The sequence below is a fragment of the Andrographis paniculata genome, unplaced genomic scaffold, assembly GCF_009805555.1.
Source record: "Andrographis paniculata isolate CXL003 unplaced genomic scaffold, ASM980555v1 Contig30END, whole genome shotgun sequence".
NCBI classification, from domain to species: Eukaryota; Viridiplantae; Streptophyta; class Magnoliopsida; order Lamiales; family Acanthaceae; genus Andrographis; species Andrographis paniculata.
Window position 1 is genome coordinate 234401 of NW_026137563.1, and position 23984 is coordinate 258384.

General features: G+C 36.0%; 5 protein-coding genes across 8 annotated transcripts; 3 read left to right on the forward strand and 2 right to left on the reverse strand.

Annotated features, from left to right (window-relative positions):
- Positions 1-49: 49 nt before the first annotated feature.
- Positions 50-7761, forward strand: LOC127246363 (nuclear transcription factor Y subunit A-4-like). Its single transcript, XM_051267678.1, has 10 exons — positions 50-361; positions 1448-1704; positions 1990-2078; positions 2201-2263; positions 2418-2582; positions 2871-4079; positions 5722-5774; positions 5926-6880; positions 7281-7382; positions 7486-7761. The coding sequence occupies exons 2-6, from the start codon at positions 1491-1493 to the stop codon at positions 3261-3263; spliced, it is 924 nt and encodes a 307-aa protein (XP_051123635.1). The 5' UTR covers positions 50-361; positions 1448-1490; the 3' UTR covers positions 3264-4079; positions 5722-5774; positions 5926-6880; positions 7281-7382; positions 7486-7761.
- LOC127246361 (carotenoid 9,10(9',10')-cleavage dioxygenase-like) lies at positions 5878-11741 on the reverse strand. Of its 3 annotated transcripts, XM_051267676.1 has the most exons (14): positions 11366-11739; positions 10575-10645; positions 10428-10442; positions 10066-10177; positions 9369-9468; positions 9231-9293; positions 8847-8957; positions 8388-8572; positions 7505-7643; positions 7244-7361; positions 7051-7152; positions 6703-6954; positions 6244-6355; positions 5878-6020 (listed from the first exon to the last, which is right to left on the reverse strand). In XM_051267676.1, the coding sequence occupies exons 1-14, from the start codon at positions 11582-11584 to the stop codon at positions 5991-5993; spliced, it is 1629 nt and encodes a 542-aa protein (XP_051123633.1). In that variant the 5' UTR covers positions 11585-11739; the 3' UTR covers positions 5878-5990. The 3 variants fall into 3 exon arrangements, with proteins under 3 accessions (XP_051123633.1, XP_051123632.1, XP_051123634.1); XM_051267675.1 differs by lacking the exon at positions 5878-6020 and having other exon boundaries at positions 6097-6355; positions 11366-11741; XM_051267677.1 differs by lacking the exons at positions 5878-6020; positions 11366-11739 and having other exon boundaries at positions 6097-6355; positions 10319-10442.
- Positions 11742-13322: 1581 nt separating this feature from the next.
- Positions 13323-16459, forward strand: LOC127246525 (polygalacturonase QRT2-like). The gene is made up of 9 exons (XM_051267965.1): positions 13323-13568; positions 14296-14427; positions 14549-14710; positions 14862-14888; positions 14990-15197; positions 15402-15483; positions 15633-15741; positions 15874-15990; positions 16241-16459. Exons 1-9 carry the CDS (start codon positions 13323-13325, stop codon positions 16457-16459), a joined length of 1302 nt encoding a protein of 433 aa, XP_051123922.1.
- On the reverse strand, positions 16035-22483 carry LOC127246501 (uncharacterized). Of its 2 annotated transcripts, XM_051267931.1 has the most exons (13): positions 22251-22483; positions 21774-22116; positions 20188-20353; positions 20067-20116; positions 19761-19853; positions 19593-19681; positions 19346-19424; positions 19132-19214; positions 18583-18661; positions 17809-18475; positions 17095-17581; positions 16820-16962; positions 16035-16407 (listed from the first exon to the last, which is right to left on the reverse strand). In XM_051267931.1, exons 1-12 carry the CDS (start codon positions 22280-22282, stop codon positions 16830-16832), a joined length of 2301 nt encoding a protein of 766 aa, XP_051123888.1. In that variant the 5' UTR covers positions 22283-22483; the 3' UTR covers positions 16035-16407; positions 16820-16829. The 2 variants fall into 2 exon arrangements, with proteins under 2 accessions (XP_051123888.1, XP_051123887.1); XM_051267930.1 differs by lacking the exon at positions 16035-16407 and having other exon boundaries at positions 16547-16962.
- Positions 22484-22888: 405 nt separating this feature from the next.
- Positions 22889-23784, forward strand: LOC127246985 (ferredoxin-thioredoxin reductase, variable chain-like). Its single transcript, XM_051268676.1, has one exon. It carries the CDS (start codon positions 23024-23026, stop codon positions 23522-23524), a length of 501 nt encoding a protein of 166 aa, XP_051124633.1. The 5' UTR covers positions 22889-23023; the 3' UTR covers positions 23525-23784.
- Positions 23785-23984: the final 200 nt, after the last annotated feature.

Below are 23984 nucleotides of genomic sequence, written 5' to 3' on the forward strand. Positions count from 1 at the left end.
AAGCCAACACGTTGTGGCCATTATGAACAGAAAGCTTTTGTTTGGATGTTATCTCCTCAACAGGGACAAGGAGGGCGACAATGGCGTGAGGATTAAAAAACAAATTGGAGACAGGCCATAATTAAATTGAAGATTTCAAAACTAAAATTATTCATTTCTCCATCTGAAGATTTCTTTTATTAATTCCCCCTCCCATTGGAAAGAAGAGATTAAGTATATGATGTAGACGTTTTTTTATTTTATTGGGGTCGATTCGTCAGCCGATTGATTTGAACTTTGCTCGACTTGTGGGAAAATGAGCGATTTCTGATTGCTGAGTTTCGGCCGGGGTCTCCTCCTCCGACGTCGTACAAGTTTCAAGGTAATTTTCTTTAATTTCCGAAAAATCCGGTGTTCTCATTTAGGGTTTTGGATTTAGGTCGATTGAATTATCAGAGTTTGAATGGAACCCTAGAAGTTGAATTTGGGGATGAAATTAACGAATGCCTTATTCGTTGGCTTTCGAGAATTAGTGGCTATTTATTTCAGTTGTGTTGGGTATGTTTTGGAATTATTGTAGAATTTCTGTTGTTGTTATGATATGGCAACTTTTGATGTAGAAATATATCTGAACTGCAGAGTTTGTGTAATTAGAGTATGAATGTAGTGGAATTGTTGTGAGTATGTGATTTCTAGGCATTGATCTAATCAATGGAGGTTATTTTTGTATGAAAATTTTCATTTGGTGCTTTGATTGGGTGTTAGGATATTGATATCCTTGAAATTTTTTAGGATGCATTTTAATCCCATTGTCGGTATGCTTTATATGTATGTTTACATTATCTATTCTAATCAAATACTTACGATGCATAATGAGACGATTTATGATTGAATGACCACCATCCGACCATCGAGCTTAATAATGTGCTAAATGATTCAAGCCAACTAGGTAGGGATAAAGTTATCATTCCAAATAGTACTTTGAATTATGATCACATCCAACAAAGTAATTGTACTCGATTTTGAATTGGTAGCTTTGATGCTAAGATACAGTCTTACACTTGAAGTAAGTTTTCATGAATGGATGATGGTGGGGAGTTGAACAAGGAATAAAATTCTCACTTAAAAGTTTGAACTGATAGGGAAATGGGTACTGTTATTTTTTATTATATGTTCAATAATACTCCAATATTTGCCGTTGATGGTTCCCTTTCCCTTGAAGTCCCTCTCGATAGTGATAGGTGCTATGGTTTGTTTTTGGTAATTTTAATGATAGATGTTGGTTAAATTAACACAGTTATGATTAGAAAGTGATCTTGGTGTTACGGATTAACTTTCTTAAAGAAAATAAATGACAATGAATGTTTGGAAGCTTTTCTTAATCTCTGCTCAAAATTTGTTCTTCTTTGTATGTAGATTTTACTTTTTGAGTGATTCTTGTTTTTACAAGATCAATTGTTGTTGTCAGATTATGATTAGGTCACTAACCGTTTTGGGGAGAATTAACAATAATGCCAACTCTAGCCAAAAGTAAGAATCAGCAGCCGCCAGACGACGAGCTCTTAATCTCAACATCTAATCGTCATTGGTGGCAGAGTCCTGGGAACAATGACATGCCTTCTTCTGGACAGGAAAACGGTTCTGTAAGTCCGGGAACTCTTCACCAGCAAAGCACTTCTGAAGGGATTGCCAAGGACAAAGAAACTGATGCAACTCTTCGATCTGGTTTGTTTATGTTCTTTTCAACTAGTCTGAAAATACTTGTTTGTAAAGTGAATGATATCATCAAGCTTGAGCATTTTAATTTATCTCAGGCATGTGTATGTAGACTGTACGGGGAACCAAACTCCTAAATATCTGCAGTTAGCTGATGTTGTCTCGTTGTATTGTCTGGTATTTAAGTATCGTCTGGAAGATTTAAGACAAACTGTCTTGAATGGTATTGCTGAGGTTTTACGGCCGTGTATATTCATTTGTTGTCTGATTACGGTCTATGTAATTTTCTTGTAGAGTTATTAAGCAGAAGCATTAACAATGGACATGAACAGCGGGCTGCCCGTGATGCAAATTCGCAAATGGAACTTGTCGGCCATTCCGTCGTAAGACCCCCACCACTTGTCTCTCTATATGAACATGCTCGACTTGATTACTGTGCAAACATTTGAATATTACAACTCCAGTCGTACACCATGTCTGTTATAATTTAAATCTTCATTTACAGATGTTGGCGCCATATCCATACTCCGAACCACAATATGGAGGAATCTTCACTTATGGGGCTTCGGTAAGATAATAATCTCATATGCAAGTCATCTTATTATAACCAGATTCAATTCTAATAAAGAACAGTTCTGTTTAATGCTTATGGAGTTTTCAACATTTAGAAGGTTTTCTTCTTTGTCTGGAAAACGAAAAACACCCTGCTGGTTTGATTCTAGGTTAATCCTCAATTCCTTGGGTATCATTCGGCAAGAATGCCATTACCTCTTGAAATGGAAGAAGAACCCGTCTATGTGAATGCGAAACAGTACCATGGGATTTTAAGGCGAAGACAAATCCGAGCAAAAGCAGAGCTGGACAAGAAAATAGTCAAAAACAGAAAGGTATGGAATAATTTGTCGGTTTTTGCTTCCAATATGCAATCTTAATTTTCAAATGACAACAGTATCCGATAACTTACTGCCTTAACTATAAGTTTAAAACACGGTAAAGATTATCATTTTAGATTTATTGATATCGAATGAGCTTTATTGATATCCAATACACTGGGCATTTGGTTACACCATATTGAATCGAACATGTACTTCATCGAAAAATTTTAAGTTTACGTTCTAACCTCTGCATTTGTTGTCTACTTTTAACTTATATTTCTAAATACCGAATATCTGCAGCCTTATCTTCACGAATCCCGACACAAGCATGCGATGAGGAGGGCAAGGGGCTCTGGCGGGCGTTTCCTCAACACTAAGAATTCAAACAGCGAAACCAAAAGTTCCGAAGAGAAATCAAAGTACGGTCCACCCTCTCCTACGTCATCTGCAAACATGTCTAGCAATAGCAACATGTTATCTGAACAACAAGACAACAAGTCCAATACACATCAAGAAATGCGTAAAGAACAGATCCACTCGGACGAGTTTGGCAGCATCCATGACCTGAAGTTATACTATTCGCAGCAGCAGCAGCTGCCGGCCCGGAGAGATCACAACGACCCACATTTCAGTGACAGTAACTGGAACTTTCTGGTGACCCAATCTCCGCAGGGGCCTGCCTCCGGCAACTGAGAAGCTATCTAGTTGGGTGGGTGCATCGAAAGCCACCCGGGATAGCTTCTTCTGGCATGAAATCTTTTTCTGTCAGGCAATTCATTCTTGGCTTGGTTACTTTGTGTCTCTTGAAGGGATTGGGAGTGGTTCTTTAGTTGGGACTTGTTTGCCATTCTTGGCTGTTTCGTCCCGTCCCGTCCCGACTGTAAGTTTACGACATTTGTGATTACTGTTGTGTGCCCGATTGTGTGTAAGCATGGACAAGAAGTGTTTGCTGCTTATTACTTTGTTACTGGTATTTACTGTCTGTTTCGTTTGTTGTGTACTAAAAGCTATGGCTTTTTATTATGATCGATCATATGTATTGCTCCATTTGCCTTTAGTTGTTGCTTCTTGCATTTTTGTTGTTTGGTAGTTAAGAAAATTGATTCCAACACCAGAAGATTATGCAATAATTGTGCAAGAAAATTCTGTTGGGAAAAGTTTGGTGTCTGAATTTTCAATTTTAAAACTACATGGGCGTTTATGAAATTTACCTTGAAAATAAGGGGCAGTGAAGAAAGGGCAAAACCAATAATAGAGAACCAGAAACCCTAATTGCAGCTCTCGGGGGAGTAGTCTCTTCCACAGTTGCGATGTCCTTCCTCGCTGCTTCGCCATGGAAAACTCCCCTCTTTCTCTGGAAATGCGTGCTCGATTCTGCGTTTTGGTACTCTTTTTTCCATGCTTGATGTATGAATAAGTGAGCCTCAGTTTTGCGCTGCAATTTCGGTGAAATTCTGGCGATGATTCGAAGCTGGAGCTAGATATCGGATGTAGCTTTTATGATTCATGGTGATTATTGAGATCTTTGCGGTGTGCGTAATGTGGTTTTTTTGGTCATGTTAAATTTGGAAAAGTTTGCTTATTGGTAATCCGATGTTAGGGCATATCCCATTGACGAAACATTTAGTAATCTGAAGCTGCGCACAATTGGTGCTCCCTCCCCAAGGAGGTTGAGTGGCCATGTATGTATATTCATATTGCGCCAGGTAGAGAATAGGCATTTCTGAGGGATATGTTACTGCATCTTAACATGAAAATTTCTGTTCTTACTTTCTGTTTGATTCATTTTAGTGACGTAATGATTTTTTATTTTTCTGAATATTGCTGAGATTTGAGCTGAGAGACAAGTAATTTATGTCTGAAACTGAATAAGAAGGTGTTTCTGACTACTTTTTTGTAGTTAGTTTAAGCTTTACCGTCATCATATTGTTCAGGTACATAGAGGGGATTGTTTAATTGTGTTTTCAACCTTATTTTCTCACCATAAAAAAAAAAAAAAAAAAAAGTCAAATCAAACACTTTATTTTCATTTAAGATATTGCATTAAAATTATTTTCTATTCAAAGCCATTACATCAAAAATTATTTCAAGTTTATTATTGTTTTTCCCTCTATTTCCAAAACACCAAAATGTCTGTAAAGAACATCTAAATGAACCTAAGGGTATGTTTACTTGTATTTTGGATTGGAATTTTTTGGAGTTGGTTGAATGTGATATATTTTTTATAGAGTTTACAGTGTTGAAAATGATGCTTTATGGGCATGAAATTTTATGTATTTATTTTAAATTGTAGAATGAAAAGGTGCGAAAAAGATGATGAAAACATAAGTGAGCAAAGCCAGAATGACATATTTCTCATTTGGTTTAATATACATTTCATGGTAGATTTTCTTCGGTTGTTTTTCATTCAAAATGCAATAAGCAGTTGCATTATTGTAATTGAACTGGTTCAGTTGTTTTTGGCTCAAACGTTATTGAGATGTTGCATCATTGTAACTGAATTAGCTGCAACAAAATATGACTGGGTTACTACTAATGTAAGTGAAGGTAATGAAGGAATTACAGACATTGTAGTAGATCTTTGATTCTTTTGTCTTAGTGTTATTTAACATGTAGGCTGGTTACAGTGAGGCAGTCAGTATTCACAACTTCTTCTTTAGTTCAATGTATCTATCTATATGGAAGAATAGATTTTGCAGTTTCTTTTCTTACATGTTCCATAATTGAAGTTGAACTCCATCTCTCCTTACAGTTATTTTCTTCTAAGAGTATACATAAGTGCCTCAAGATGTCAATGTTCATTGCTCTTGCTCTTGCTCTTGCTTTTGCATATTTTATTTATTCCTAATTCCTTTCAGAACTACACATGTAAAATGGTTCTGCTTGGATTAGTTTATAGTAATATTATATCCAACCTAATTATATTTTTACTATATGTAATCAAACAAAGTTAGCATAATAGTAATTAATTATATAATCTATTGAAATAATACTAGTGATTATAATACCAACATTCAAAGTAAACACACCCTAGTAGTAGGTCTTTTCGAGTTTGCTGTAAATCTCTGCAAGCATTTATTTCCAATTCCCACATCAATATCTCCTAACTGTATCTCTGTATATGAGAGTGATGTGCTGCTGTGTTCTGTAGCAAGTTGAATTGCTTTTGGAAGAGGATACAAATGTTTCTTGAAGACAAACTTGGTAAGTCAAGTATGTAAAGACCATAATGTTTCGCGTCATATCAGGATATTGAAAGATTATATTTACAATGATTTTGCATGTTAAACATATGAGTATTACTTAATCAGAATGTACCGAGCACATTATACAACGTTTGTTGTCTTCTGTTTAGTAGGGCAGGAGAAATGATGCTGGGGAATTACTACACACAGGCAGTACATTGGCTCGGTTGCTGCATCACATGTTCGCTTGTTCTTGAATCTGTTCCTGTTCAAAATCAACACCAAAATTGAAAGTGCAACATGATCCTGATGCAAATCCACTGATCCAAACTTATGTTTTCTTAAGGATTAATTTTCAATGGTAAGAAACTCCGTATGCTTAAATGTCCACTGATAATCCTTCTACAATCTCGACATTTACTTTCTGTCATGGATTTAGCTGAACATAGGATAGGGATCAATAAGATCAACAAAAGCAGAGTACTAACCTCAGTAACAAACAGGGCATGGAAACCATATGGAACTCTCTTAGGTAATTCGATTATAGCAACAGGATCTGCTGACATTGTTTTTGCGTCGATTATGTTCACTGCTGACTTTCTGCCCAAATCAATGTTAACTCATAAGAATGACGTTTGGTAACTAACCCATTTTTTAAAAAAGAAAGTCGAAGCTTGAGTTATTGCTAAACTAGAATATTTGAAATGAAGAACTAGGAGAAGAATGAGGAGACATTTCACTTAAAGTAAAAATCACTACTGTCCTCGCCCGTAACTAGTAAATTTTTTGAAGTTCATTCGACCACGATTTTGTATAGCACTTTTATTACTTACTTTTTAGTGATGCAGAAAATTCAATGCAATACTTACCCTTCTGCTGCTTGTGGTCAAAGAGTTCATAGAAAAAAATATGAAAAAAAAGCTGTAAGACTGCAAGAGGTATCTTACCCTGTATTCTCATCGTGTACGAAGAAAATCAAGTAGCCATCATCTTCCTCTGTTGAAGTACCAGGCTGACGAGGGACAAAGACGGCCTCAGATCCAAATATTCCTGGCCCAAGATGAAAGATCCCTTTGACATTGCCTCCAACTTCAAGTTTAACTCTTCCAGGATCCGGTTCCTCGCGTAAGTCAAATTTGATAATTCCAGTTATCCTATCAAAGTTTTCCAGTATTGCTCCGTAGACAAAGCTTTGTTTCCTGAATATGTGACCACAGATATCGGTTTACTGTTACAAGAGAAACATTACTTGCACGACACATTTTTTAAATAAGACAGTTCCTCTACAATATTACCTGCCAATATAGTTCTCATTAATCCTAGGAAGATCGATTGACGACACGGATAATTTTTTCTGTGAAGACTGGCTATTTTTCATGTTGAACCTCATCTCATACCTGCAGTAGGACCACTATGATCAGCATCATCTTTATTTCATTTTACTTTCTGACAGGGAAGATTGTATCTGCATTTCTCAGCTTGTCTTACAATTCAATAATGTAATTCTCGCTGGATTCTTTTACAGCACCATTGACCATTTCGAGATCTATATCCTCGAATCGACAAGTGATCAAAACAACTTCGTCTCCTTCCTCCCAAGCATTTGCTGACAAAGAATTCAGAGTCGGTAAATGTGTTTGAAACAGTTTTTGGTGAATGAATTCTCATTAGGGTTCTTGTTGTATGTGCTCATTATATTAAGAATACATAAGAAAGCATTGTATTTGCAGCAAGAGTAAAGTTGCTCACCGTTGTGAAATATGAAGCAGTTGGGAAGCTCAAACCACTTTATTAGAAGCTCGTTTTTTGCATATCGAGGGAGGATCCCAAATCGTGCATTCTTTGTTTGATCAAAACTAAAGATAAATTTGTTATCCTTCACCATTTCCTGATGAAATTATATGAATATAAGCAACAGTTAGTGTGCTGATTAGCTAATACAATGCAAACATCGATAACACAGATTGTTGTATAATATGACTATGGTAATAAAGTACATTACGTTAGATATTGTTTTAATTCCAATTATATGCTAATTATGTTTTAATTTCAACCATATGCCTATTAAGGTTAATGAGCATGATCCTAATCAACACCTTAATATTCACATGAATATAAAATGTTTTGTTATGTTTTAGTTTTGGAAGAAGGTGAAAATATAAACATAAAGTAACAGTGTTTCCTTAAAATCAAATTAATATAAAATTATCTTTTCTCGAGAATTTTACATTAAGAATAACATCTAATTTTTTAAATCAAAATTAATTTAAATTAAAATAAAATTCCTTCGCTGAGAATACATGAGCCTGTATAGTTAACTACAAATCAACAGAAAAAATATAAAAAAAAAAAATCCAATTTCATTTTTTAACACAAAAATACAACAAAGTATTAAATCAAAATTTATTATATTTCAATTCAAATTTTGATTATCCCCCAGCATTAAACACGCCTAGAACTCTCATATTATTTTCATGGCAATTAAAGAGACAAAATAACAAGGGAAGCTTAGGGAACGCCACATGCGAGACAAACAAATATCAAACTATGAATGAACAACACTAATGTTTGCAGCTAAAAATATCCCATCTAAAACAGAAATATAACTGCGCCTGTTGCAAAATAAATTTACCTTTGGTTTGAAGTACAATGGCAGATCCATAAAAATTGCATAATTTTCTGTAATGGCAAAATCGTGCATCATGACCGGCTCCGGTATTGTTATTGACACCGGTTCATGCATAGTGCCATCCTTCGAGATAACTCTGTATGTGACATATGGGGGTTCCATTGAATAGCCAAAGGCAAACATTTCCCCTGCATCCAAAGTTTCTATAATTTGTCTGTATGACTTAGAAAGAAAAAGGAAATAAAAGACTGAACTTTCAATCATGAAGCGAAAATACTTCAAATGTGTATCGTTAACAAATGTAAACGTTTCAGGAGTTCAGCACATATTTCATGCATGAAATGACAAGTGTATGTAAAACTACACAAGAATCTCAAAAACAAATTAGTGTAAAAGTTAAGTTGATCAATGTTGGAAACTTGGCAACGAATTGTCGTCATAAATTCAGGGAATTTCTCTTACCAGTAAGAGGATCGACTTTAGGATGAGCAGTAAATGAATGCAACAATCTTTTGTCGTAATCCAGCATACCAATGGTCTGCAAATCTCCATCTTCCATCACCTTAATGGCATCTGCACAGTACTTTGTAGATTGGAAAATATTCCCTTGTATAATTAACATTTCCAAATCTGTATTAGCTGAACATAAAATTTTAAACTATTATCAGATGCATCACTTAAGTTTTACTTTTAGCTTTCTTTCAATTGTTACAATACTTCTTTCTGTGTGCAGATGCTGTTTACGAAAGCATATGAAATATATGTATTTTTTTTTGCAAAAACTGGTCAGATGTCGCACCCTGACGATTTCAAGCAAGAATAACAGAAAGAGGAAAGCAAACTTACAAGGTTTATCTGCCTCGTTGAGTGCCAAGAGCTTCCCATTGTGATACGCTAGAGCTGTGTTAGCTAAGGAAAAACAAAATGATTGATGAAAATGATATGTCACAGAGAGTGAGAGACAAAGAGAAAGTCATGAAATACCTAGACCATCACCATAAGAGGAATCTAGTACTTTAAGCTTTGTTCTAAGTATTTGTATGTAAACCATGAGAAGTCCAAATATCCCCTTGAGGTCACCAATCTTGAATCATATAGACATGATAAAAACATATCAAATATTGTTCTTGAAACAAGATAAGGAATTGACTTGTGAAAACTGTATTGCTATTTAATTTCGAGAACTGATCTATATTTTCTCAACTAACTAATGAACACATATGTTAGGACAAAGGATGGGATTAAAAGTTGCAAACATGAAGCAATTTTTCAATAGAAACTTTACATATATGTAATTCGATAGAACTAACGATTTGTTATTATGTAATTCGATAGAACTAGAGATTTGTTAAGAATGGGACAATAATTTTTAAAGAATTATAAAAGTTTGGTATCTGTTTGAAAGAAATGATCATGATTTTCAATTAATAATTGAAAAAAAATTACAAAATAATATGTGTCATTTTATAAGAAAAAATATTTCCAGCTATGTAGAACACCAAGTTAGATAGCTTAAATGATCATCTCATTTAAGATTTTCTATCATAAGAGATGTATATTTCATTTTAAATGCATGTATTTTAGTTGCTCAAATATTGAATATATATATCTATAATGAAGAAATAGATGAGTTTGGGCTAAAGAAAGAACTTCCAAAAAAATTTCTAATTCACATCTGTACCTTCTTAAACTTTGAACCATGGTGAAATTCTTCTTGTTTAAGACGCGCTGTCTTCACAAATCGGGAAACATATAATGCTTTCCCATCTTTTATGCGTACACCATGAACCATTCTGCAATGTAGCAATACATTAATTTAGCGAGTGTGACATTGCTTCAAATGTGTTTTCGTATACATATGCCCAAGACTCAGAGGCACAAAGAAAATTACAAATTTTATAACAGAAACAAGAAGAAGAGGGTATATTTAATACTGATGGCGTGGCTTATATGGATGAACTAAAGAATGATTTTCCCGTTGAAAAAGTAAAAATGATAGAGTCCTTCATCCCAAAATATGGAATAGGAATGTTGTATACGCACCCATGTCCATCAAACCTGCTCTCATAAAAGAAACAGGGAAACAGTTAAATTACACACATATGTTATGTTAATAAGAAGATTATTATAATCAAGAATGAGAGAAGAACATGATCAGGTTTAAGCAATTGAATAACAAGAAAGTATTACCAGTGATATCCAGCAACAGGAGCAAACTTCGGGTTTGGGCCAACTCTCACGAACTCCCCATTCATGCACTCCTGGATTCACATTTGTCCTAATACATTAAAGTCTCTAAAACTAGTCCATCCTCAACAAGTTTCAATTCAAAAGAATACATGATGGACTTAAAATGATATTCGGGTAATATAGTAGGTATCATAATTTCCTTCCATGTATAGTTAAAGCTTCCAAATTCAAGCAGCGGAATAATGCCAAAGTTACTTTTAGATTCAAGTTCAACTTTAAATTTCAAGCATATTTATTGAAGTATCCACATATGTTAACTGATTTGGCTAAACCCAAAAATACTCAAGTACATTGGGTTGCGAAATAGGATAACTTCCACCATATCAAACTAACTCCATAATTTACGAGCAAATAAGATATGAAGTGGAGCAAGCTACTCATAGTAAAACCACTCACAAGAGATTAACTCAAGTAGAGATTTTGGAAATATTTAATCATTCGAGCAAAGAAAAGTTTTATCATATTTTAAGACTAAGCTAAGGAAGATTAACGACAGATATCCATTATCCAACGCAGGAAAGCATCTAACACCAACTTACATAAACAATAATTCTACAAACCTTTGAGTTTAAATCCACTACCACAAGTGTCAATTAGCTACTGCATAAACAATATTATACAGAGAGAATCAACGATATGCTTCTGAGGCTTTGAGAATTTCATCTCTCTGAGTCTGACCTAACGCCAAATCCTCACTGAGTAATTTTCACAAACACCTTGACATCACTCACCGGGAGATATCCTTTAATAGGAAGATCGGCGAGCGGAGGAGTCTCCTCGACGGGGGCGAAGTTGCCGGAGAGATAGTGCAGCGGTTGCTGCTTCTTTGCGTCGTACATGAGCTTGACAATCGCCCATTCGAGCCAGTCCACGGCCGCCGCCGCCCATCCATTTGCAGGTTGCGGATTCACCGCCACCACTCCTCCGGCTTTCTGCTCCTCCATAGACATAGTACAGTACCGTCCAAGTCAAATGGCGGACGGATTCCCCCTGGCTCCGGTTGAAGGTAGGGTAGACCATGTCCATGATTGGAATTATTTGTTATAATAATGAAGGTGTCAGTGAGGCCATATGATACCAGAACAACGAATCCATGCATCATCACACTGCCACACATCTGACCGTCGGATTCATTGATATATTATATATATTATTATATTATTGCTTGGAAATTGGATATATTATTTAATTTCCATTGATAAAGAAATCACCTGTACTAACGCTTGTTCAGACAAAATTTTTGAAAGTTACTTTGTAGGTCACTGCCCAGCGGTCAATATTGTGACTTGTTTGCAGGACCTAATTTGTATTGATTGATAGGAAATTTTTATTTTTATTTTTGAATAGCTGCATGGGTTCTCAATTAAAAATTATTTTGCACTTGTTTTGATATTAATTATTTTAATCCGTAATAATGAATCAATATAAAATAATTAATATCAAAAGTTTTAAGATTTAATTATATAATTATTTATTTGAATTTTTAAATTTGATAAAAGCATGCTCAATATAGTTTTTTATTTTTTTGGTACAACTAAAATTTTATAATGTGTGAAAATAAAAAAGTGTTTTTTGTTTTTTAATCTGAGTGTTTTGTGTTTTTTCAGTTCACATAGAGAAACTCATAAAACTTGCTCTTTATAAAATTGCAATAAAATTATTATTATTATATATTTATAGAAATTAAAATATATCCTTGAAGGGATCTATGATTTCACTAATTAAGCAAACAAAGTGCACAATTTGCTAATTACCTAATTCGTTGCTACCTTCCCTAACTTTCTACCAAACAGCCTCTTACTTAATTCATCCATCCTTCCACGGTCAAAACACTTTCACCTTTTATTTTATTTTTATAAAAAAGACAAAGTAATTTCTATTTTATTCTCCAAATAATGTGGAATTCCCCAACTTTTTTTCCCAGATACAGCAGATAGTGGTTGACTTTCTCAAGAAGGTCAAAGGTAAACGTTTCTTGTAAGTTTTAAAAAGAAAATATCTATAGTTAAAAAAAATAATTAAACAAAAAATTATTGTTTAATGTAATATAAATAAATAATAGATATGATATTTTATCGGTAGAGAATATATTTTTCTTGCCTAAAATTTTAAATAAATAAATAAATAAAGTAGCTATTTGATATAATTTAATTATTGATGAATAATGTCGAAAAAAAAAAATCGAAAACATAAGCCAATTGAGCCTTTATATAGTCTCCATACAATTAGAAATAAAATAATAATAATCATCATCATCATCGTGACTAAAATCGAATGGATTTAATTTTTCCATGCAAATTAACTCTAAATATTCATTTGTATAAATTAAATTAAATTAAAACTATATATATGTTTTGGCAGATTATGGACAAAATGAATTAATTGGATGATGCATGGAATTTTGGTAAACAAGCATAAACCCTAAATTAACAAACTTCATTGGATTGTGTCCTAATGATCAGTTGAACACTCCTAAGATTCAACATTAATTCCCATTCTGCCTTTTGTTGACATATCCTCCTCCTCCTTCCTCAGTCAGTCTTCCATTTCCATGTAAAGCATCACTTCCATAAGATATATATATATATATATACACGTACATATGTGTGTGTTCTGTAGGAATATTAAGGTTGTATTAAGATTGCAACAAGTGTGAAAATGAGGCGAATTACGACATGTTTAGTCGCAATGATTTTGATCGCCTTGTTGTCTTGTTCCTCGTGTCTTGCTCGAAAGTGCAACTGCTCTTGTAAGCCGAGCAAAAAAAGTCACCATCATCATCATCGCCATCGCCATCACCACCACCATCAACCTCGGCGCAATAATTCCAGGTTGATCGAAGGCAGCAGCCATGGAAGATTAGGACAATACCTAGATGTCCTAAATATTGAAGATTTTGGAGCCAAAGCTGATGGAAAAACCAACAATTTTCAAGTAAGTGTTGTTTATATCCCCATGGGATCACCTGTCCCAAAATAAACTCTATCCCCCTATCCTTACATACATAGTGTGTTTGTATAAAATGACATATATACACAATGTGTGCATGCGACAACGGGACAGGATTCTGTCTGGGACAGACGATTCCATTCATGTTCATATATATGGGGATTATTATTATTATTAGTATTTGTTAATAATAAATTAGTATAATGTCGATTTTTTTTTTAGTCGATGTCATTTCACTAAAATGTTAAATAGTTGAAATTGTCTTTACGACTTTTTCTATGTAATAATAAATAAAAATATTACTAGTACTACGTAGCAATTATCATTCTTTAAAAAATTACAAATTTTCTTTTTTAAATATCGCATTCAAATTATTATTGCTAAATCAAATTGCAAAAGAACACATACTAATTAGTTTTTCAACTTACAAGCTAATGAAGTTGGGCGATGGACTCTAACAAAAAATATAATGGTTGCGACAATACTTTCAAGTTGAAATATCTAGAAATATAATATGACATACTTGGATTAAGTCGATTTTTTGCCCCTATTGTCTTTAAAATTCTCTACACTATATTGTGGTTGGATGCTTTGTAGTTTTAAGGTTGTTTACCAAAAACAAGGGGATTTGTCCAAAACCTAAACACTATTTGTTTCAAAAAATCTCTAAAATAACTAAATCCATTAATTACTAACCCCTTTTTGTGTATAGGCATTCAAAACAACATGGGACAAGGCATGTAAGTCCTCTCGATCGACAAAGATTCTTGTGCCAAGAGACAAGACATACTACGTGAAGCATGCTAATTTCACTGGACCTTGTCGCTCGGATATTTCTATGGAGGCGAGTTTATATATATATATATATGTGTGTGCGCTTATTATCGATGATCATTTTTCTGAAGAATATATAATTGTTATATATGTTAGAGTAAATGACATATATATATTTATTGAATTTTCAGATCCAAGGTACAATCAAGGCTTTCCCTCAAATGTACGATGTACCAAGAAGGCTTTGGATCATGTTCGAGGATGTAAGAAACATTAATGTCTTTGGAGGTGGAACCTTGGATGGCAATGGAGAAATATGGTGGAAGAACTCTTGCAAAATCAAGAAAACAAAGGTATAATTAATTTTCTATAAAACTATTTCAGATGAAATACTATGCATACTTTCGTCATTGTAATTAATTTCATTTTTGACATATATGTCAAAAATATATATATTTAGATTGAATTATTTATTGACGATTTATTTTTGTTTTCTCTTCTTAGCCATGTCAGAGCCAAAACGCACCCACGGTATGTTCTTCCAAGATATCCAACATCTGAGTATAGCTATATGTGGATCACATAATTTGAGATTTTTAACAATAATTTTGATATGATATTTGATTTTTCAGGCCCTAACTTTCAAGAATTGTGCAAATTTAAGAGTAAACAATTTGAGGCTACTAAATGCACAACAAATGCATGTAAATTTTCAAGATTGCAACCAAGTCGAGGCTTCGGGGCTTACCGTGGTATCGCCAAAAGAAAGCCCTAACACGGACGGAATTCATGTCACAAGAACAACAAACATCAACATTCTAAATGCCTTAATTCAGACAGGTTCCATTCTTCTTAGTATTATATATTTGCTACATAGTTTTAACAATCACGTATAATAATATAAATGAAATTCGCACATAGAACAATCAATCTATACATAAGTAAATTATGAAAGTAAAATCATTAACTCTATTTGCAATAATAACTTCATTTTATTTGAGATCTTAAATGTTGACCTTTTTCATTTTTCTCGGTTTAAATTAGGGGATGATTGTGTTTCCATAGTGAATGGATCAAGAAATGTTGGTGTGAGAAACATAGTGTGTGGACCAGGTCATGGAATAAGGTATACTTATATACGTTATATTTAAACTTAAAAAATATATATATTTTTTATTTAAGATCCCATTAAATATATAAACATTCATTTTTCAAGTAAAAAATATAAAATAAATGTAGATATATTTAAGGTTGAAAATGATATGTGAAATGCAGCATAGGAAGCTTGGGTGAAGACAATACAGAGAATTATGTATCAGCTGTATTTGTGAAGGGAGTGAAGCTGATAGGCACAACCAATGGAGCCAGAATCAAGACTTGGCAGGTAAAAATAAAATAAATCAATCCACAATATTAATTTTTTTAAGTATGTATTACATTAATGATTAAATCAATTCTGCAAATATTTATGAACTTTGCATCATCAGCAACAAATGGCTATCTATTATCTGTGCAGGGAGGGAGAGGAAGTGCAAAGAACATAGTGTTTGAGGATATTGAAATGAGGGATGTTCACAACCCAATAATCATCAATCAGTACTACTGTGACAAGAAAAAGAATTGCCAAAGAGAGGTAACCCCCACCTCATATTCCAAATTTTTAAGAACACTCCAGAATTCAAACATAATAATAAAAGGTATTTGATTCATATATGGCACTTGTTAAAAATCAAACTAAACCACAAAAAAGGATGTACAGATTAGGGGGTTCTTTTGTTCTTCACATAAGAACAAACTGCTTTACCCTCCACATGCATTTAATCGAAAAAACAGGCGCAAATTGGGGCAAGAATTACTAATAAAAATGGATGTCAAACCTGCAGAAATCCGGAGTGCAAGTAGAGAAGATAGTGTACAAGAACATCAGGGGCACAAGTGCATCAAAAGTGGCCATAAACTTCAACTGCAGTCAAACAGTCCCCTGCAAGAATCTCAGGCTGGAGAATGTTAACCTCACCCCCCAAACACAAGGGGAAAAGATTGAAGCACTCTGCAGCAGCGCCATCGTCAGCAAGAAGAATTCAATCCCAAGTTGTAATTGAGGGAAAAAACTGTTACTGAATACTATTTATCATGGATAGGGAAAGGGGAGATAAAAGGTTCAAGCAAGTGAAGCTGTGCATACTCGGCTGCTTTCTGCTTGTACTACATTCTTTTCTATAATGTAGCTATAGAATTTTTCGAAGGTTTTTTTTTTAATGTTTCCAGAGGTATACTACTACATGAAAGCACATATACAGACAGACTGAATGCAAAAAGAACTACTGAAATTTATGACCATCGGACCATGGCTATAACCTGAAACAACAGATCCATGTTGTGCCGCAAGCAGTGTCTTGCAGAAACCTAATGGGGTAGGGATAAATTAGGAAATCTTATGCGGTGTCTATGAAATAATGTACCAGCACAGAATCAATGCTTTTGCTTCTGAGAAACAAATCGAATTCCTTGCTTGCCAAGTTCGAAGCTCTTCGTCTGTCCATCATCGAGAGCAATAGAAACTGTGGAGGTGCGGTCAGAGACTTCTATCACTGTCCCACGATGCCTGATGAAACAAAACAAAAATTTGAAACACTTAGAATGCAAGCGCTATGGATTAATACCTTTGACCAAAAACATGAAATTTTTTTAGATTTTTCCTAGTAAATATTTTCAGAGAAAGGAAATAGGAAGAAACCAGGAATCATTGGATGGATGATGAATTTCAACTCGTTTTCCAGCCGCATCTTTTCCCAACTTTTCAAGTATCCAATTGGCATCAGCAAAATTCTTAACTGTATCATCTCCATGAATTTGGGATGCCTCTTCATCACCTGGCGCCGGCCGCCTCCTCTTTGACCTTTGACCCCTGGTACAAGCCATCTTATCCTTGGCAGCAAGAGAAAATTCACCCTGGCTTCCAGTTTTTGAGTTAGTAGAAACATTTTGGTTTCCCGTGCTGGGGTTCTTGGGAATTTTAAACTTTAAAAAGGGCCTGCGGTCCTTTGTTGGAGCCTCTGAAGCAGAAGGGACGCTGCTACTGTCATCGATTGTTTCACCTGCAGCAGACTCTTCCTCACTCTGTTTTGAGATTTCTGAATTGGCCATCTTGAACTTGATCGATTCCCTGTCTTTTTCTCGTAGCCTGGAACCTTTTGCTTGATCCATTTGGTCCAGTTTTTGACCTACAATTCATGAGCAGAATGCATTGAGGTATGACATAAGATGAAAAATAAAGGAGTATACTCGAAGCCTTAAATGGTTTTCCACTTTGGAACACTTTTCAATCGTGTCACACAACTAGTGTCCCGTCCATACCCATGACATTTTAGAAGAGTATACTCGAAGCCTTAGATGGTTTTCCACTGCAATGAAAAATAAAGGCATGAATATGCAACAAAGAGCACCATACCATTTGATGAGGTTAAATCCTGTCCGCCTTTCAAGCTCAAAACTTCAGAACCTTTGCCCCGCCCGCCCAAGTGTATAACGAGCTTTGGACCCTGTGCAGCCTTTGGAGCAGCTATATTAGTTTCACTTTCATCCTTGTTAGCTGAGCCTTGAGATTTGTTGCTCTTTATTCTGATAGTTCTAGGTGCCTTGGCGGTACTGGCAGGTGCAACCTCATCAACATTTTTTCTTTTGGAACCAACTGTCTCATTCGCTTCCAGAAGGGTTCCAGTTGTCCTTCCAATAGCAGGTGAAGAGGTTGCAGGTTCACCCGATAATTGTGTATTTTCATTCTTAATGTCAACAGCACTATATCTAGCTTTCGCATCATCCTCTCCCACAATATTCTCCTTTTTCTTGGAAGACTTTTTCGAGGACTTTTTGCCATAGTCTTTGGTCTTTTTGGGGGATTTATCACCCGACTCTTTAACAGAAAACTTCAATGCACGGCCATGTTCATTCTTAGGTGGCAAAGTTCCACTCTCTTCATCATCTGAAAAGGGCATAATGTTGAAAATTTCTTCTTGAGTGGGCAAACCAGCAGCTGCCCTCAAGCTTGATATCAAGTCTCGATCAGCTTCATCTCTTCGTCTCCAAAGCTCTTGAACAGCCTCTTCGAGATTCCTGATCTGGACAGAGGAAGACATGATGAGGGCGGATGTACAAATAGAGTTTGAAACAACCATACGCATGGGGCACATCCGTTTATTTAAACCAAATGCAAATGCAAGCACACCTGGCTACACTCTCCCCGGCATGCAGGACAAACATATTGGAGATTGCCATCTACTTGAAATTGCATGTATTTTGCATCACTGCAATAATGTCACCAGAAAATGTAACCAATGAATCAAAATCTAGTAGAGAACGGAACCTACTATATATCAGAATGTTGATCAGATGATGGAGGAACTCAAAGGACCTTGTCAATAACAGGTCTAAGAAAGTAGAAGTCAGAAAACAGAAGAAAACAGAAATAAATTGATGGATTTACCACATAACTTAGGTTACTTCCTAAACCTCTAACTTTGTGTTATGTGCACAAGGACAAATTATGAGGTTTTTCTTAATAAAAATACATTACTTCCTCTCACAAAATCTCACGCAAAATACTATTTAAACCACATCTCAAATCAAAACCAAACAGATAGTGTTTTTCTTCCTATACAACATTGATAACATGTAAATGAAAATATTCTCCCAAACACATTAAAAAGTAATCAACTCAAAAAGGAATATGAGAAATTAATGCCTAAGAAAAACACAGGTATTATAGCAAGAAAACCTGATCCCGTCACAGGGACAGTGCACCCAGGATTGACAGATATCACAGCAAACCATAGGAGTTGATTCAGAGTCTCTGTAGACCTGCAAGGTAAAAGCCATATCTAAGCAATCAACTTGAAATACTGCAACAACTTGGTATTCCATCATGATGAGAAACACAAAGAACCCAAATGCATAAAATAATCCATAAATAGCAGGGGACTAGGTTGCACCTTCAAACAAACTGGGCAGTAATTTCCCTTCACAAATAATCTTCCACACGCATCACAGCAAGTATAACCCAGAAACCACCTACAGTAGTATTCCAAATTATAACATCAAACAAATATTAACATGAGCTTTTCCCTCTGAAAAAATAAGCCAATAAAAAACAAACAAATACCATAAATTGTGGGAAAGAAAAAAGCATTTTATCATGCAACAAAGTGAAAACATCCAAACCAGGAAGAAAAGCCCAACCTTACGCTTAGTCCATTTCCTGGGACAGAAGAACCACAGCTATGACATTTGGTGTGTTTTGGACATAGATAAGGCCCTTGGCCAACATTCTGCATGTTTTGAAAGAAAGATATATAAGCTAATTGACAGTAAGAATTCATGAGATGTATTAGAAAATCCAAAGCAAACCTTGTGTGGTGGCTGCTGACAGTAACAGTGATATGCACCGTCACATCTTTTACAGAACATAAACTTATTTGGATCTCCAGTCCTCCGGCAAACCTTGAGTAAATATAAATATAAAATACATAAATCCTAAGAGCACAACATTCAAAGGAATCAGGTGCAAGTGAGGACCCTTGAGCAACTACTAAATCAAATTTGGTTGTGAAAGAGGCACCACTAGCACCCTTTGACATCTCAAACAACAATTATTCACAAACTGGTTTCAAAATATTTATTCTTAGCATATAAGGAAGAAGACAATCATTTCACCTCACATAGACGGCAAGAGGGGCACTTCCATGAACTCCAGTGAAAAAGATCTGTGGACAAGAACTTTGTCAAAGTAAACACAAGAATTTTATCATTGTTATCTGACAGCCAAAGACACTACCTCTATGTCGAGACCAAACTTTCACACAACCTCTGTGATACTTCTTGCCACAAGTATTGCAAGACAGCATCTTTCTTGCTCTCTCACTTCCGTCTGTCTCACCAGTAAAGCACCGCCGGCACATTACTTTGGCACTGGAATTGCCTTGCTCTTCTCCAGCAACATCCTTAAAGAAGTCAACTAAAAAATCTTAGAAGGAGCTCGAAGTAATCAGGGTTGAACAAAATCAATATTCTTTAAGAAACAGGAAAATCATCAAGGAGTGTGTATAGCCAAATACCAAAAGACAGGAATCCTGACAATACAATATTTGAGATAGTGATAATCACAGATTCATGGTTAGGCAATATAAGTACAACAAAATGAAAACATGAATCCCAATGTAAAAATATGAACTCGGATTATTTGTTTGATTATCAAAGCCACTCTGGTTTTCTAAAGATAGCAAACACGTGGCACACCAAATAAAGCCTCAAGGAAGACCATCTCAAAGAGTTCTCATGTAACTTCAGTCAAACGTATCCTTCAGAAGGTGAAGTCTTTGTAATTTCCATTCAAATTACACTAAGTCAGCAAATATCAATGCATTAGTCCGAAATTTCCAAATGAACAGACAGAGATCTAAAGTATAATCTACATTCTTGATAGGGCAGTTAGAACTATCAAATCAAATCAGATTGAAGCTTCAGGCATCAAACACAGACAGATGGAACTATTGTGGAAAGCAAACTCGTAAAAATATTATTCTTGGCATGTTATTGTTGTTTTCCAGTTTAGGCAATAATTAAGGATTCAAGCAAAAATATTGAACTATTGGCTGACAGTAGCTTTGTAAAACCTACAAAATCACACGTTGTCAATATGCCATATGCACTGAAAACAAGAACGTCAGGTTGGCAAGTTGCAACTAAAAAGACATTTATCCTATGCAAGCCAAACTTTATTTGCCAATATAAAAATTCCACTACACTATAAGTTGGTAGAAGACAAAAGTAGGTGACTTAAAAAACTCATACTGATGGACATAGCAATATATAACCATAAGTAATTGGTTGAGGAGGTGCTAAGATGCGGAAACATTCATTAATGGAACTTCAGCTGTAGTCATGACCAAGAAACCACCAGTTTATCTTGGTGGACCAGAAGTTCCCGACTTAATAATTTATCTAGTAAGACTATAGAAGCTCATGTAGGCATGTACCCCTTAACGGAATAATACATTCTGGGCTAAAGAAATGATGAACCTACTGGAAGCGGCTCCTTTTGTAATGGAGAATGTATGAAGAAGGATTGATTTTACTAACCCTTTTTATTAGACTGAAAAAATTATAATTGCAAATTACGGCCATGAGCAAACTGATGCAAGCAAGCAAAAACCAGAAACATAAGAACATTACAGACAATATGGACCCAATCATACAAACAATCAGAATATGCAGTAACACCATCTATAGAAGTTCACCATCAAAACCAGTAACGCATGAAGCAAAACATGGATTAACAATTCAAGCATACAAAATAAACCCCAGCATAAACAGACAGTCTTAATAGTCTTAAAAAAATAAAATAAATAAATAAACCCTCACCTTCAAATCACCCGACTCAAACCGCCTCGCGTAATCCTCAGCCACCATTGACGCCGCGGCAGCTTGCTTCTGCAGCGCAGCCCTCTTCACCTGCGCCGAGCCTCCCTCCACAGAGGTCGCCTCATCCCCCGCCCCCAGCAATTGGAGCGGCGGAGGTGGCGGGGCCTGGGAAACAACCACCTTCGGGACCTTAACCTGAATCGTGGCATTCTCCCTCGATTTGATCAGCCACGGGTCGTTCAAGAACTGCTCAACCCTTGCAACCTCCTCCAAAAAATCTTTCCTGCCCTTCTCGGTCCGCAGCTTCCCCGTAAAACCCAACTCGCAGAAACATATCTTCCGGCTGAAAAGGGGAAAAAACCAATTGAGCGTACTGACATACAAAAGAAACAAACACCAAAGAGAAAGAGATACACAGAGAAATTGATACAGTAAACCCGAACTGGGTTCTGTGAGGAAATTGGAGTGGCTGCTTACCAGGTAATTGGACAGGCGACATGGAAGGCCATTATTCAATTTCCTTTTTTTATCTTAACTTTTTGGGGGTGTTTAAGCGAGCTCGGGTTTGAGAATCGGGGGTTAAAGATGGATTCTTTAATATTAGTTGGACTGTAAAATACTAATCCGGAAAAGGAAATGAAGATGGAAGAGAAGACATGGGTGGAGTCGACTCGAGACGAGACGAGGCGCAAAGATATGAATAACCAATGGGGATTTGAGCGCTAGGGTTTTGTATTAGGGTGTGAAAATTTTCGATTTTAGTCCTCGGAGCTTTAAGTAATTGTGGACTTGGCTATTCCGTGAAAAAACAAATTGCATTCCGTTACTTGAGAATTACAAATTTAGAAAACGCTCCTCAGATTTTAAATATGTTTCATTTTGGCCTACTACACTTTCATTCCAGCAATTTCTTTTTTTTTTTCAAATTTGCCCAGTGTGATGTGGCGGATCGTAACAGTGAGGCCCAAAAATCAGGCCCAGCAAGGTAAGAAATTTGTCCATCTTCCCGAAGTTCATCTGCTCCAATGGTAGGTGAGGATGGGATAACGTGTCAGCCCCATCGTAGACGATCCCCCAATGTTGTCATCTTCCCAAATCCCCAATCGCTCCACAGCCATATGAATCGGATAAATCCCCCCTCCCCCCTCCCCGAATCTATAAACGTATAGCCACACCAAAATCCCCTCCTCCAACTTCATCGGAATTTCTAATTCCGCAACCCTAGTTTTTACCGCCTCCATACTACAATCATGGCTACTTCCCCCGCCTTCTTCTCTTCCATCCTCAACATCCCCAATTCCAAAATCGCAAACACTGACGTAGGCTTCCCCCGGATCTACTTCCCCCTCAGGAAAAAGCATTTGTCGATCAACCCCGCTCCTGCTCCAATCGGCGATTGCTCTCCCTCTTCCTCCGGCTCCTGCAACTCCGCCGCAATCACCAATTCGATCACTCTCGACCAGGACAGCATCAACGACGAGGAGGTGAAACGAGCCGAGTCGAAAATCGGTTGTAAAGTCCGCGTCAAGGGACCGCTCAAGGTTTACCATGTCCCCAAAGTGCCGGAATTTGACTTAGCGGGGAAAGTGGGTGTGTTGAAGCAGTACGTGGCGATTTACAAGGGGAAAAGGATTTCGGCCAATTTGCCCTACAAAGTGGAGTTTACGGCGGAGGATGCGTCCGGCCGCGACGGTAAGCCGGTGAAGTTTTCTGCGCATTTGAGGGGGGATGAATTCGAGTTTCTGGACTGATTTTTATGGCTCGACTATTTGTTTCTTATTGGAGCGTTGTTTACAATTTTGCTTGGATATGACGATGATGATGATGATGATGATAGCATTGTGCATATAGATATATAAATCTGTGTACCACATTGTAGAAATAAACTGCTGTTTGCATCCCTACATTGGCGTTCTACGTGAATTGACATTTCAAGAAATCTTCGATTTCGAATTCTTGTGCAAGATTCTTGAACTTGGAGTGAATAAGATCAGTGTTGGTGTAGCATTTACTTTGAATTGTTGATTTTGGTGCTCGAAGGCAAGCCCCTTGTGTGTGATCTTGTACTTGTGAAAGTCTTGTTCGTCCTATTCTATTTTAGTGATCAATTTTGAAGTTATTGAGCTGTGGGGAGAATTCAGCAGCATTTTTCATTTTTGCTAACTTATGGATGAGTAAGCTTGCTTGATACTTCATTTGGAAGTTGAAATT